Source organism: Protopterus annectens, chromosome 6.part0 (assembly GCF_019279795.1).
Source record: "Protopterus annectens isolate FY-2018-M chromosome 6.part0, PAN1.0, whole genome shotgun sequence".
Taxonomy (NCBI): domain Eukaryota; kingdom Metazoa; phylum Chordata; order Ceratodontiformes; family Protopteridae; genus Protopterus; species Protopterus annectens.
In genome coordinates this window covers 629091418-629107162 of record NC_056737.1, presented here as the reverse complement: position 1 = coordinate 629107162, position 15745 = coordinate 629091418, and the positions used below count along the sequence as shown (strand labels likewise).

The 15745-nt window shown below is 43.0% G+C and overlaps 1 protein-coding gene across 1 annotated transcript in view; it reads left to right on the top strand.

The window, feature by feature from the left end:
• The window catches only part of NIN (ninein), a gene marked incomplete in the record, with an annotated part of 1258852 nt that overhangs the window by 975969 nt on the left and 267138 nt on the right, over window positions 1-15745 (top strand). Inside the window, 1 exon segment of the mRNA XM_044074306.1 lies at window positions 9800-9913. Within this exon segment, the coding sequence (XP_043930241.1) occupies window positions 9800-9913 (114 nt within the window).

Below are 15745 nucleotides of genomic sequence, written 5' to 3'. Positions count from 1 at the left end.
AGAGTTCCTATGGTGGGCTCAAGCATGCCAGTCAAACCCAGGCTTGCCCTTCCACAACTTTCAAGCAAACCAAACCATCACAATGGACGCCTCAGACCTAGGCTGGGGGGCGCACATGTTGGACAAGTGCATACAAGGATTGTGGACTCCAGACCAGCTGCACCTGCACATAAACCAAAAAGAAATGCTGGCAGTAAAACTAGCAATCCAGAAATTCAGACCATTCCTCAAAGAAGGCCATTTAATGATAAGGACAGACAACACCACAGTCATGTGGTACATCAACAAACAGGGAGGCACTCATTCATACCCCCTATGCAGAATGACTCTGGAACTTTGGAATATGTTTCTGAGCTACAACATCCAGTTACAGGCAATATTTGTGCCGGGAAAAGAAAACACCCTAGCAGACATGTTAAGCAGAACCACCTCGGATGCTCACGAATGGATGCTACACCCGGACATCTTCAAGGCCATCACAAAGAAATGGGGAATGCCAGAAATAGACCTATTCGCATCCCCACTCAATCACCAGCTCAAAAAATTCTGCGCAAGGACATGCCACCCACTTGCATGGAATGTGGACTCTCTATCCTTCAGTTGGAAAGGCCTGACAGCATATGCATTTCCACCTCTTCCTTTGATGCACAAGGTACTACTGAAAATCAAAGAGGAACGTCCAAGGATAATTCTGATCGCTCCAAATTGGCCAAGACAACACTGGTATCCTTTGCTGAGGAGCATGTCTCAGGGGAGAATGTGGTCAATACCCCTGATGCCTTTGATGTTAACTCAGAACAACTACAACATCATGCACCCAAACCTAAAAACCTTGCAACTGACTGCCTGGAACATCACATAACAGCAACTAACCCAGACTTATCCCAAAGGGTTAAAGACATTACCCTTGAAGCCCGCAGACCTTCAACAAGAAGGAACTATGCAGGAAAATGGAAAAGGTTTGTCATTTGGAGTACTGAAAGAGGAAAAGATGTGTCGAACATAGATATTGCTAACATCCTGGAGTACTTGGCAGAGCTTCTACATACGGGCCTGTCCTATTCCTCCATCAAGATACATGCATCAGCTATTTCCGCAGAATACAGCTTCGATCCACCTGTCTTTTCGCATCCTCTACTCAGGCAATTCCTCAGAGGGATCAAGAATGTAAAACCTCCTAGGAAACCACCATTACCAGCATGGGACTTGAACTTTGTGCTAGAAAAATTGACACTCCCTCCATTTGAACCAGCAGCAACAGCAGATCTTCAACACCTATCATGGAAAACTGCTTTCCTACTGGCAATTACTTCAGCAAGGAGGGTTTCGAACTACAGGCCTTAATGGCAGTACAACCCTTCCTAATCTTCCATCAAGATAGAGTGTCCATGAGAACTAATCCTACATTTATGCCTAAGGTGGTATCCAGAGTGTCTTTAAACCAGGCAATCCACCTACCTACCTTCTTTCCCAATCCACAGAACAGGGGGGAAAGGCTGCTGCATACCTTGGATGTACATAGACAGTTACGCTATTACCTGGACAGAACCAAAAGTAACAGAAAAACTGACCAGCTTTTAGTAGCCTATGCAACAGGAAGGGAAGGAAAAGCAATTTCCAAACAGACAATCTCCAAATGGATAGGAAATTGCATAAGATTCTGTTACTCCTACCATGGACAACCAGTTCCACAGAACATAAGACCTCATTCTACAAGGGCTACAGCCACTACCACAGCTTTCTTACGAGGAGTGGCAACCAAGGACATTATTGAGGCGGCTACTTGGACCTCAGTGCATACATTTGCCAAGCATTATAATTTACCTCTATACTCTAGATCCCGAGCAGGGTTTGCCACTGCTGTATTGCAAGGGATCCTAACTACACCATAATTCTTCTTCCTCCTGCCCTAGTTTGGCTATGGTATTCTACCCATTTGTTATGACTGCAGATGCATCCTTGAAGGACATAGTACAGTTTTGTACCTACCATAAATGTAGATGTCCGAACAGGATAGCATCTGCAGTCAGGATTACCCACCCTCCTTCCCCTCTGTGGTACTCCTAGGGTATTTACCCTCCTAATAGCTAGCTGGGGGGGAGTCTCTTATGGTGTATTTGTTTGTATATATGTACATACATGCTTATTTTTTGTGTTTGCCTTCTACTATTTTGGAAACATTGGCATTTATCCAAAATTTAGCTTTCCTAGAGGGCGACTGGCATCTGGGGCAAGAAACACTGAGGAAAATGGCGTCGGCTGATGCCTTTATACCCGAAGACCAGCAGAGATGACGTCGGGTGAAGTGCGACATCAGCCGAAGCCAGACCCAGACTTTGGAATCCGGCCGACCGAAGGGCTGCCTGATGACAGGACAACCCATTTGTTATGACTGCAGATGCTATCCTGTTCGGACATCTACATTTATGGTAGGTACAAAACTGTACTTTCTTCTTCGACACCTGGCATTTGTGAAAAGGCTTCTAACATGCCTAGGGTACACAGTGAATGAAAAGAAATCACAACTGGTACCCTCTCAAAAGATAACATTCCTGGGTGCAAGCTTGAATACAACTGCCCAGATGGCTTACCTCACGCCAGACAAGCAAAGGCAACTGATTACTTACTTCAAACTGATGGCAAAAAAAACAGTTATCTGCAAGACAAATTCTGCAGGCTTTGGGCTTCATGGCATCCTGCAGCCTACTGATTCCATATGCAAGACCGCATATGAGGAAACTTCAATGGTACCTAAAAAGTTTATGGAGTCAACATTGTCACAGTCTGGAAACAATGATTCCTCTCATTCCCTGCCTACAACAGGAGTTTCTATGGTGGGCAAAGGCATGTCACCAAAACATGGGACGGGCCTTCACTCTACCCCCTGCAGCTAAACCTTAACAACAGATGCATCAGATTATGCCTGGGGGGGCCCACATGGCAGTAAGATGCATTCAGGGCATATGGACCCCAAGACAAATGCATCTACATATCAACCAGAAAGAGATGTTAGCTGTTCAAAATGCCCTAACAGCCTTCAAGGACTTACTTCATCCAGGACAACTACTGGTAAAGACGGACAACACCACGGTCATGTGGTATATAAACAAGCAAGGGGGCACACACACTTACCCCCATTGCAGATTAGCCATGGCACTGTGGGACACAGCTTTGACCTACCAAATACATCTTCAAGCTCAATTCCTGCCAGGAATGCAAATTACTCTGGCAGATGATTTAAGCAGAAACCTTGTGGATCCTCACGAGTGGAAACTAAATCCACAAGTCTTTACATGATAATAGAGAAATGGGGGTACCCAGTCATAGATCTATTTGCCACTTCTCAAAATTATCAATTGAAAAGATTCTGCACAAGAACTTATCACAAACAAGCATGGAAAGTGGATGCCTTATCCTTCAGTTGGAAAAACCTATCAGTTTACGCCTTTCCTCCTCTGCCTCTTCTTCCCAAGGTGGTCCTAAAAGTCAGACAAGAGAAACCAAAGATGATACTAATTGCCCCGGACTGGCCCTACCAATACTGGTACCCAATCCTAAGGAACTTGTCTCAGTACCCAGCTTGAACCTTACCTCAAAGACCTCAACTACTGTCCCAGCAAAACAATCAGATCCTGCACAATCAACTCCAGACACTGAACCTGACAGCATGGCTGATTATGTAGTTATATAAACAACACCTCTCAGTAAAGCTGTGATGGATGTCATTTTGGAAGCCAGAAGGCCTAGTACTAGAAAATCTTGTGCTGATAAATGGAAGAGATTCTGTGCTTGGAATCAAGCACAAGGAACTGATACTGCAGAACCAAATATTCCTCAGATATTACAATACTTAACTGAGATGCTTGACAAAGGCCCATCTTTCTCATCAGTTAAAATCCATGCCTCTGCCATTTTGGCTCATTACAATACAGAGCCACCAATCTTTTCTCATCCTTTACTAAAGCAGTATCTTAGGAGCCAAAAATTTAAGGCCTCCCTGAAGATCACCATTACCTGCATGGGACCTCAATTATGTGTTGGAAAAGTTCACCCTGCCCCCATTTGAACCAGCTGCTATCGCTGATATAAAGTTCTTATCATGGAAAACAGCTCTGCTACTAGCAATTACTTCAGCAAGAAGAGTTTCAGAGCTACGGGCCCTCGTGGCTGTAGAGCCTTTTATCATATTTTACCCAGACGGGGTGTTTCTGAGGACAAATCCAACATTTATGCCTAAGGTGGTTTCCATTGTGGCTCTTAACCAAACAATTAATCTGCCAACCTCTTATCCAAATCCGCAGAACAAGGGGGAGAGAATTCTGCATTCCTTGGACATACACAGACAGCTAAGATTCTACTTGAGCAGAGCTAAAGCTCTAAGAAGAACTGAGCAATTGCTAGTGACATATGCTGTAGGATCAGAAGGAAAGGCTATTTCAAAGCAGACAGTTTCAAAGTGAATAAGCCACTGCATCCATTTCTGCTACTTACAGCATGGTAAACCTGTGCCCAAGGGCATTAGGTTACATTTCACCAGTGCTGCAGCTACTTCAGCAGCCTTTCTCAGAGGAGTACCAACCAAAGACATTCTAGAGGCTGCTACTTGGAGTTCTGTTCACACCTTTACAAAGCGTTATCATTTGCCTCTCTACTCTAAGTCCAGGGCAGGCTTTGCCACTGCAGTTCTGTAGGGCCTTATAGCCGCACCTAATGCTGTTTAGCTCCAGCCTCCCAACCATAGCTTTTGTATTCTACCCAAATGTAAAGACTGCAACAGTGAAACACAAAGAACATAGTACAGTTGTGTACACTTACCATAAATGTAGATGTTCGAGTGTATTTACTGTTGCAGTCCAGGTTACCCACCCGCCATCACCCTGTCTTTCTGGAGTTTATCTTTCCTTCTCTATCTTCTACAACCTATGTGGTGTATTTGCTTGTAGATGAAGGTAAAGTTTATATTGATGCATGTATATATACATATACATATATTTTTGCTACCTTTTTATGAGCACCTGACATCTGGGGCAAGAAAAACTAAAGAAAATTGTGTCGGCTGCATGTTTTATACCCCTGACAACCTGACATCATGGAAGAGGAGACGGCAACCGATGCAGGACCCAAGGCTTTGGAATTCAGGCCAACTGAGGGCAACCTGCCAGCAGATTACCCAAATGTAATGACTGCAACAGTGAATACACTCGAACATCTACATTTATGGTAAGTGTACACAACTGTACTGTATGTGGTGGCTGAAATTCAGATTTCTATCAACCTGAGTACCCATATCATATATCACTGGTTCCACACTTAGGGGGGGTGCTGTCGATAATGTAATTAGCAGGGATGTTAGCTTTCCCAAAGGAAATAACAATGCATTTTTTTACATTTAACTTTAATCCGTGGCTTTGGCACCAGTCATTTGTCTGTGTTAACCCTTTCTGCAGTATAGTAACATCATTGCGGTCTCAGTGATTGCTCCCAATTTGCAATCCTGAGAGAACTTGGTCTACCACAGGCTGTCCACATTTGCCCAGACGTCTGTCTGAGAAATAAATTCTGAGTAGTAAAGGGCCCAAAACAGAACCCTGTGGTGTAGCCACTGGCAACTGGTCTTTTGAGTTGGTCACACACTTTGGCGGTATGTGTCCTGTCGGTGAGCCAGCTGACTACCTACCTAGTGATGTAGGGGTTAATTTCTAGTTGGGAGAGTTTTTCTATAATACCGGAGTGGGGGATTGTGTCAAATGTCTTGGCTAGGTGAAGATAGGAAATATGCACTGTCTTGCCCTCATCCAGGGCCTGGTGACTTTTTCAAAGAAATCAACCAGTTTTAACAGGCATGATCTACCCTTAATGAATCTGAACTGGGTCGGGTCCAGAGTTTAGAGATTACCTATGTCCTTGTTGATAAGGTCCATAATTCTTTCTGGGGCCATACAGATGAGGTTAATCAAGCTTATGATGGTCTCCCTTTGTGCAGAGGGCCTATTGTTGCTGTCGTCATTGCCATCTGAACTTAGCCAGTTCGCAGGCTGTGGTTAAACAGAGATCCAAATGGGTCTGCTAGGTCATGTTTCAAGTTCTTTAAAAGGTAACAGGTTGTTGTCTGGTCCTATTGATGCGTTTTTGGCCTTGGAGAGCACAGAGATGACCTGCTGCCTTGAGATAATAGGGCGAGGAATGGTGGTGGGTATACTTTGGGGGATGATAGGTGGGAACACAGTGGTAAAGTTTGCTCCAAATCTGTCAGCTAGCAGGTTGGCTATTAACTCTTGTTAAGTATGAGTGGTGCCATCCACAACCAGTTCAGAGCATACCTGGGTATTCCCTTTTTTCGAATTTGGACTTAGTGAAAGAATGCCTTGTGATTATCCTTGGCTAGGTAGGCTATTTTTGCTTTGTAATTAGCTTTGGAGGACTTGACCAGATCTCTTAATTTGTTTGTTTAAACTAGAGAGAGAATTTTTTTCCTATGCTGAGCAAGTTTCCTTCTTGTTCTTGGACATTTGTTGTATAGCCTGTTTGTTCGAGGGGTCTACCAGGGCAGCTTGTTTTTTTTTGGAAAGCCCTGGTTTTAATCCAGTCAGGTACAGCTGATTTTGTACAATGGTTTAAGTGGTTATACAGGGCATTGGTGTACATCTGTGCATGGGAGCCCATATTATCTGTGCTTGGGGGGGGTTTTGAAACTTCCTATACCATTGCTTAGTAGGAGGTAGTTTGACCTGGAGAAATTCTTAAGTGTTTTTAAACCTAATGGGGTTTCTGGCCTTATAATTACATCAAATGAGACTGATTTATGATCAGATCTTACCAGTTAGGACCTCACACACAAGGGAGTGCAGTCTTCTCCTGTGTTAGTGAGTACTATGTCCAGGATGTTTGAGCCCCTTGTGGGAGTGCTGACTAGCTGCTCCAGAGCATTTGCAACTCCAAAAACCTCTGAAGTAGCATGTTTATGGTCATGTGTGTTTCCCACTCGATGGAAGGATAGTTAAAATCACCCATGAACAAGATGTTCTGGTTCATGGTGGGGGACCTATACTCAGCTATGATGTGGTAGTGGGTTTTCCCTATAATTAATTGGACATGGGAGTAGCTCAAGAGAGTCGTACTGTTTGATCAGTCTTGAGGTGTAGATGTTCTTCGTGTTTCATTGTTGTAGTCATCACATTTGGGTTATCCCTGCCAGGGTAGCCCTCAGCTGGCCAGAATGCCAGCGACTTAGTATTTCTGTGTCGGTCACTGTCGCTTGAGAACTGACGTCATGTCTTCAGTGGTATAAAGGAAGGCATCCAATGCCATTACATCAGTCTTTCTTGCCATGGAGCGCAAAGCAGAAGTAGTCCGCACGAGTGCCGGTGGGCCACTACCTGAGTTTTGTTTCCAAATTGAAGTTGAAGTCTTCAAAAGCTAAGTACCCCATTGTGGTTTCTTTTTTCCTTGCACTAACCGATGTCAGAAAAAATTAATAATTGTCTCACCTGTGAAAAGCAAATACCACACCGGGACTTCCAGTCTTACTGCATCACTTGTTTAGGCCCAGACCATGACGTCCCTCATTGTTGCTTCTGTGCTTTAACTCCAGAACTATTCATCATCAGGCCCTTATTGTAGCCAGATATTTCCATTTGCAGTCCTCGAATTCCGATATGGCTTTGGTAAGCCATCCGACAGCAGATCTACTGAAAAACGTAAAGAGAACGATATAGACCGCACAGGATCAGTTTCGGCCAAAGCCTTCTTCAGCAACCAAACTTGGTGAAAACCACAAACATGATCAGATATCATCCTATCTCACTTATATAATGTGGTCTTAAAGCACCCTGTGGTGTGCAAATAATTGACTGGACAGTTGGGAGATCCAGAGTTGTAGTAAACTATTGTTTGCATCTTCCTTCCTCCTCTTTGTAAACCTTTGTCTTTGCCTTGAACAGCCAGGCTTCTTATTCCACTCTCAGGTAAAAGATATCTTCCTTCTCAGCCTGTTTAATCTGATGGAAAGTAGGGTACCAGAGCAGAACAGATTGGTGAAATGGTTTCTGAAGAAGATTCCTCATCTTTGGTCCTTGGTAAATAATTGGTTTCCAACATGAGACCTGAACTTTAATGACTGAGATGCTGTTGCATCTGTCCTTTTGAAAAATGTGGTTCAGGGGACCTCAAGTTTGTTTTGGAAGTCCATCTTCCTGGTTTCCACCAATTCCGCCCATCATATCTCGGAGACTGTTACAAATGATTTTATTCTATCTTTTGTAAGAACTAGCATTCTCTTGGGTTGGTTTGAGTCCATATTTTTCCCTAAAGGTGTTTTTGAGCAGTTACTGAACTTTTTTATTCATTTGATTTTTTTTTTTTTGTGGAAGCTGAAGACAGACTGTAACTCTCCATACCATGGTTATGCATAGTCTGTTATGATTACACTTCTAAATGTGCAGTAATACGAGGATGGGCCATCTTTTATGTTCATGTGCTCATAGCAGACACGGTTTTTCATATGTCAAGTTGATCATATTTAAGTAAATTGTCAGCAGCTTTTCCCCACCCCCAAAGAAGGCTCCATATCCTTGACCTTTGCAGTGATGGGACATTACATCAGGAGATGATGACCTCTAGGGCATGTTTCAGAAATGTGGCCACAGAGCACATCTGTGCTGTGAACATTTGGTCATCATTGCATACCTTGAGAAATCACCATGATTTTAACTTCCACACTTGGAAAAGAATATATTTTAAGAGGGCTGTGGATAGGGTATCTGTTGGTTCAAGTTTATTCTATTCTTCAGGGGATCTAATGATACTGATTCTTTACGGTCATCGGTAATCCTTTCCTTTTTATTTCTCTTTGCACTTTCAGTTGTGATTTGCAAAACATTTGTATTAGTCCAACATTGAATCTTGATATATCCAGTATTTCACGTGTTATATGGTGTATACTGTGTTAGCAATGAGCCTACATACATTTTCACTAGGTCATCAAATATGAATCTTACAGCATCTGGATATTTATGTATTGTGTCTGGCTTAGTTTGTGATTTGAAAAAGGCACTTGGCCTGGACCACCTACCTAGCTGATGATCACATATATTCTACCCAGCTGTTTTGCCCACTGCAAATGCAGCTTCAAAGAAGAGGCAACACATGTGAAAATGCTCAGTATGTCATCACATTTCTAGAGGGTCCTTTACAGCGTGGTTATGTTGTTTCCATCCATCATCTTTCTTGGTTTGGATTCTTAAGTGCTGTATATGGCAGCAGACATTTGTTTGAATACTGACAATATATTTTGCAGTTGTATAGCTTTATCATCATGATTTACTTAAAGGTCTAAGCTCCTCTTTAAACAGAGATGATTAACAGGAGATCCTTGGGCATGAATGCTCCTCAAGACTGGCTCAGAGATGCTGAGCGTAGGTGAAAGGGAACATGAAAAGCAGCAGTAGAAGGCACAATAATAAAGTACTCAAGTGTTTCTGGTTGCAAAAGGTGGTTTTCTCAAAAATCAACATGAAATACTTGCATGTTTATTTGTAGATGTATTTTCTAACCGACATTATGCGTAATTAAAATGAGGCACTCAGATGTTCTGTAAGCAGTTTAGTGTGATATTTTGGAAGTGTAACAGTAAAAATAATTAAAAGTAATATTGGTGATGCTAATTTTGTTATTGCTGGTAAAGATAGAATTTTGCATTATTGTAAGTTTTTCAACCATTTTCTTTAGCAGGTTAATCTGTTTGAAGTGCATCTTGAGACTTTCTGATTTTTAGTGAATATCTAAAGCATTACTTTTTTAGGTGGCCAGAGTAAGCATTTTGGAGACTCAGCTTGCCAGTGTCAAGCAAGAAAAAAAGTCTGTGGAGCAACAGCTACACAAATCTGCTGCTCGATGTACAATACTCCAAGAAAAGGTAAGTAGAAACACCTGAATACAAAGTACTAATTAACTTGTTAGTTTGTACAAAACTTCTGTTTTGGCAATTTGAGGTTTCATTGTGGTCTTCAAATAAAGCTTTGGGCATAGATGTTTGGCTGCTGTCTGTACCAGTTAGGTGTAGGCTTTTTGAGAAAACTGCTTTCCTTTTTAATTGACAGCTACTCAAAATTCAGAGATTGTCAAATTTAATTTGAGCTGACTTTGCCTTAGCTTCTTTGTATTACTGTATAGTTTATTTATTTTATTTTACAAATGTAAAATAAATAAAATAAAATAAATTGTCAAATTTAATTTGAGCTGACTTTGCCTTAGCTTCTTTGTATTACTGTATAGTTTAAACATGAGTAGCCATCCCTCTTCTTGGGAATTATATTTTTGCTTTGAACTGAATTACTGCCATCTAGTAATTGTGGTGTATAAAATCAAGCAGTAAATTCAGACTGTGGTATTGTAGTAAAAGCAAGTTTTCTTTTACTGCAGTAATGATATCTGTTAATTTAAATCAGATAGTAATATAGTTAAGAATGATATTGTACAGGATACAACAGATGGTACCGTCTACATGGGAGGTGTACTGTAGAGTAGGCAATTGTAATGCAGTGAATTGTAAATACTCTTCATCCACAGGCACCTGGTCTGCTGCCATGTAAGATCTCAGCTCCTGTTTCATTCTGACTGGCATCTATTGCCTTATTAAAATGAGAAGATTTCCCCTGGTGTGCCTCACAAATTAGCCCTAGTCAGAATGACTGGTACTTTAGGTCTCCTTGGAAAACATGCTGTGCCTCTTTGGTACTAATATGATCAGCAAAAAGTAAATAATAAAATCTAACATGTCAGTGTCAATCACAGTAGCACAAGGGTCAGTGTTACTGCCTCGCAGCAGGTGATTCTTAAGTTCTGTTCTGTGCTGGGTTGCCTTCTTGTAGAGCTCCCATGTATTGTGTGCATCTATATGGATGTTTGCCAGGATCTTCGGATGTTCATCGTGTTTCACTGTTGCAGTCATCATTGTAGGGTTCTTCCTGCCGGCAGGCAGTCCTCGATCGGCCAGAATCCCAAAGTCTGGGTCTGACGTCGGCTGTTCAGTCATGCTCCCTGACATCAGAGCGCTAGGAGTACAAAGCTGCCAGCCGACGCCATGTTCTCCAGTCTTTCTTGCCGTGCGGTGAAAGCAGTTTGCAAGTGCCGGTCAGCTGACTCCTGATATTTTTTCGTGCTTCAGTCCGAAGACTTACTACTTCTTCTCAAAGCTAAGTACCCCGTTGGGGAAACTTTTTTCTTGCTCCAGTCCGATGTCAGAAAAAGTTAATAATTGCATTTCTTGTGGGAAGTAAATACCTCATAAGGATTTCCATTCTTACTGTTTTCCTTGTTTAGGCCCTGACCACAACGTAGCTAGTTGTCAGTTTTGTGCTAGATTTAACCAGCGTATGATTAAGCAAAGGTACGATTTTGCTTTTCACTACTTTGGTAGGTGATTTAATTATAAAATGTCGTCAGACACGCTTCCGACTACCGGAGTTCACAAATGACGCAAGGATAAGGACAGGCCTCCGAGGTCCAAATCAGACGACGTTTTACAAGCAGAGCCAGCTACATGTTCGGCCATCGTCAGTGAGGCGCTTTCGCAGCCCCTGTCATTGGCCATTTCAGAACCGATTGCCGAAACAGACTCCCACGAGGAGCCAGCTAGGCCTTTGAGCACTCCAGCTGCAGGACCTTCGGACAATGCTCCCTTGGATGGGTCCGGAGCCGCTGTGCAGGTACCGGCTTCTAAGGGGGTTTTCAGGCTTACACAGCTTCTGATAAAGGCAAAGACAAAGGCAAAGACTCCTTTTAAATCTAATACACCAGCCCAGGCCTCTTCTGATCCGGGACCCAAATCTCAGAAACAGCTACTTAAAATGGCGGAGAACTTGCTAACCATGATTAGGGATTCACATCCCCCTCCAGACAAAAGGCCAAGGCAAGAACTGGATTATGAATCTTTTGATCAGGCATCTATTTCTTCAGTGTCTTCCTCTGAACAGGAATATACTTTCCCTCCTTATGAGGATTCTGATGCTGAGGAATCCATTCCTTCAGCTTCTCCCCCTGAGGATTTTTCTTTTGGGGAAACTTTGCATGACATGAGGGAACATTTTCACTGGGAAGGACAGGAGTACTCGGAATCTAAGAGAAGGCTTAGGGATTTCCTTCTTCTTCCCCAACACAGACACCTAGCTATTCCTCCTATTTTGGATATTGTGGATGATGCCTTTTCTGAGGCTAATTTAACTCCTGACTCCTTTCCTCCAGCTCCTGCTAAGCCCGATAGATATTACAGGGTCCCTGATTCTCACCAGTTCCTTTATAAAAATCCTACTGCTGATCCAGAAACCATTTCTCAGGGTTCTAAGGGGGTTAAGGCCGCTTCTGCTAAAAACCCTATTCCGACAGATAAGGATTCTAGAGCTTTGGAGAGATGGGGCAAAAAGTGTACACTTCTGCTACTTTATCTATTAGGGCTTTAAATTGTCAATTTCATATGCTAAAATATCAGCAATGTCTACTGTCTGTTATGAAACAAAAGCTGGGTGCCATTTCTGCATGTGCAGATAATAAGGAATTACACGATTTGATGCATGCCACTGAACAAGTGGGGAAGCATGGTTTACACTGTGGTTTTGATGCCTTGGAGGCCTCTTGCAGGGCGGCTGCCTCTGGCACAGTCATTAGAAGGCATGCTTGGTTAAAGGAACAAAACTTACCTGATCATGTGAAAGCAAAGTTACTGGATGCTCCTGTTCAGCATAATGTTTTGTTTGGGTCTAAGGCTGAAGAGGTGATAAAGAAAATGGAGGATAAGGCAAAATCCATGCAAACGGGTAAGGATTTCTTACAAGTTCAGCCCCCAAGCTTTAGCAGAAATTGGCCAACTAAAAATTGGTCCTTTCCCAGCTCGGACAGGCCTCAGAGGGATAGATAGAGGCGCTCCAGAGGTAGGGCCCAAGCACAGACCTCTTACAGACCTAGACAGTGGAGTGCTTCCACCCCCAGGGGTGGAGAGGACAGACCTCAATCTTATAGAAAACAGGCTGAATGACTCCTCCTGCATGTCTCCAGGAACTTCTCTCCTGGAAGCCCCTCTAGGAGGAAAACTCTCTCTTTTTCAACAAAATTGGACTTGCATAACCCAAGACAAGTGGGTTTTGGATGTAGTTTCAAGGGGTTACAAATTCCACTTTCATACCTTGCCAAGACCAAGTGGATGGCCAGACCTACCAAAACACCAATGGTCAGAGGCATTAAACCAGGTGGGGATCCCTCATGGCTATGAGGGCCATAGAACTGGTTCCACAATCAGAGACGGGGCAAGGCTTTTACTCAAGGCTCTTTGTAGTTCCCAGAAAGCAAAATTCATAGAGACCCATCCTGGATCTGTCAGTCTTAAACACCTTCCTGGAGATACCAAAGTTCAAAATGCTTACTCTGCAGCAGCTCCTGCCAATGTTGAGCAAAAATGCATGGATGGTGACATTGGATTTAAAGGAGGCTTACCTACACATCCCTATCAGACAGGAGTGCAGAAAATACCTCAGGTTCAAGGCCGGCTCAAAACATTACCAATTCTCTGCGCTGCCCTTTGGCTTGTCTACTGCGCCCAGGGTCTTCACCAAGTGCCTGGCACCAGTAGTAGCTTATTGCAGACTCAAGGGAATTCAAATTTACCCTTATCTGGATGACTGCCTTATTCAAGCAGACAGCAAGGATGTCTTACTCCAGCATCTGGAATTTGTTCAAAATCTTCTCAAGTACCTGGGATTCACTGTGAGCATAAAAAAGTCAAATTTGACACCCACACAACAGATAACTTTTCTGGGTGCTCTTCTAAACACAACAACCCAGATGGCATTCCTGACATCTGAAAAACAACTACAGATGGCTTCATCTTTAAAAACCTTGGCGTCAATAACTCAGCTAACTGCAAGGAAATTCCTGCAGGCTTTGGGTTACATGGCCTCCTGCATCCTTCTCATACCAAATGCAAGACTACATATGAGAAAAATACAATGGTACCTAAAAAGTGTATGGTCCCAGCACTGCCACAGTCTAGACACACAGATTGCTGTCTTGCCTTGCCTACAAAAGGAATTCCTTTGGTGGACCATGGCATGTCTTCACAACAAAGGGAAAGCCTTCAGTCTGCCTCCAGCCAGCTAAGTGTGAACCACGGATGCCTTGGATTACGCATGGGGAGCCCACTTGCAGGGAAAAGGTCTGCAAGGTTTTTGGACAGAGGATCAGAAGCTCCTACACATCAATTTAAAAAAGATGTTAGCTGTACAAAATGCCCTCTTGGCTTTCAGGGATCTTCTGCAACCAGGACAACTACTGATACGGACAGACAACACCACAGTTATGTGGTACATAAACAAGCAAGGGGGTTCACACTCCTACCCCCTTTGCAGACTAGCCATGACTCTATGGAACACAGCTCTGGCTTGCAAAGTGGATCTACAAGCTCAGTTCCTGCCAGGGAAACAAAATATTCTGGCAGACAGCCTGAGCAGGAACCTCTCAGACCCACACGAGTGGATGCTAGACATCCAAATATTCAAGATGATTACAGAAGCCTGGGGCTGCCCGGACATATATCTATTTGCATCACCCCTCAACCACCAGTTACAGATTTTTTGCACAAGGACATTTCACAAACTAGCATGGAAAGTGGATGCACTATCATTCAGTTGGAGAAACCTCTCGGGGTATGCCTTTCCGCCACTACCTCTTCTTCCACGGGTGTTATTAAAGATCAAGTAGGACAAACCCAAGATGATGATTTTACTGGCCCCAAATTGGCCTCGGCAATTCTGGTACTCAAAACTGATGAATCTATCCCATGAGCCACCTTGGATTTTACCTCAGATTCCAAATCTTTTGAACCAACACCAGGGCCAGGTTCTGCACTCTCATGTCAAAACTCTCAGCCTGGCAGCCTGGCGAATTCAGGGTCTATGATTAATCCTTTCCTTCCCAACAGGTCATGGATGTCATCTTAGAAGCCAGACGCCCTAGCACTAGAAAATTTTATGCAGGTAAATGGAAGAGATTTTGCACCTGGATGCATGCTCAGGATTCGGATCCCCTCATTCCTAATATCCCATTGATTTTATTTTACCTGACAGACATGCTACATAAGGGTTTATCCTTCTCCTCCATAAAAATACATGCCTCAGCTATCTCTGCACATTACAATACAGATCATCCAATCTTTTCCCATCCACTTCTGAAACAATATCTCAGATGAGCAAAGAATTTAAGGCCCCCTAGGACACCACCCATACCTGCCTGGGACCTCAACTATGTTCTGGAAAAACTCACTCTGCCTCCTTTTGAGCCTGCTGCCACATCTGATATTAAGTATTTATCATGGTAGACAGCTATCCTGCTGGCTTTGACTTCAGCCAGGAGAATCTTGGAGTTACAAGCACTCATGGCTGTGGAGCCTTATATTATTTTTCACCAAGATAGGGTGTCTTTAAGGACTAATCCTACTTTCATGCCTAAAGTGGTTTCCAAAGTGGCTTTAAATCAAACTATTCACCTGCCAACTTTTTTCACTAATCCACAAAATAAGGGGGAAAGGATCTTGCATTCCTTGGATGTACACAGACAACTTCATTTTTACCTGGACAGAACCAAGGATATCAGGAAAACAGAGCAACTGTTTGTTTCTTATGCAACATATTCCCAAGGCAAAGCTATTTCAAAACAGACCATTTCTAAATGGATTGCTCATGGAATCAGATTTTGTTACTCT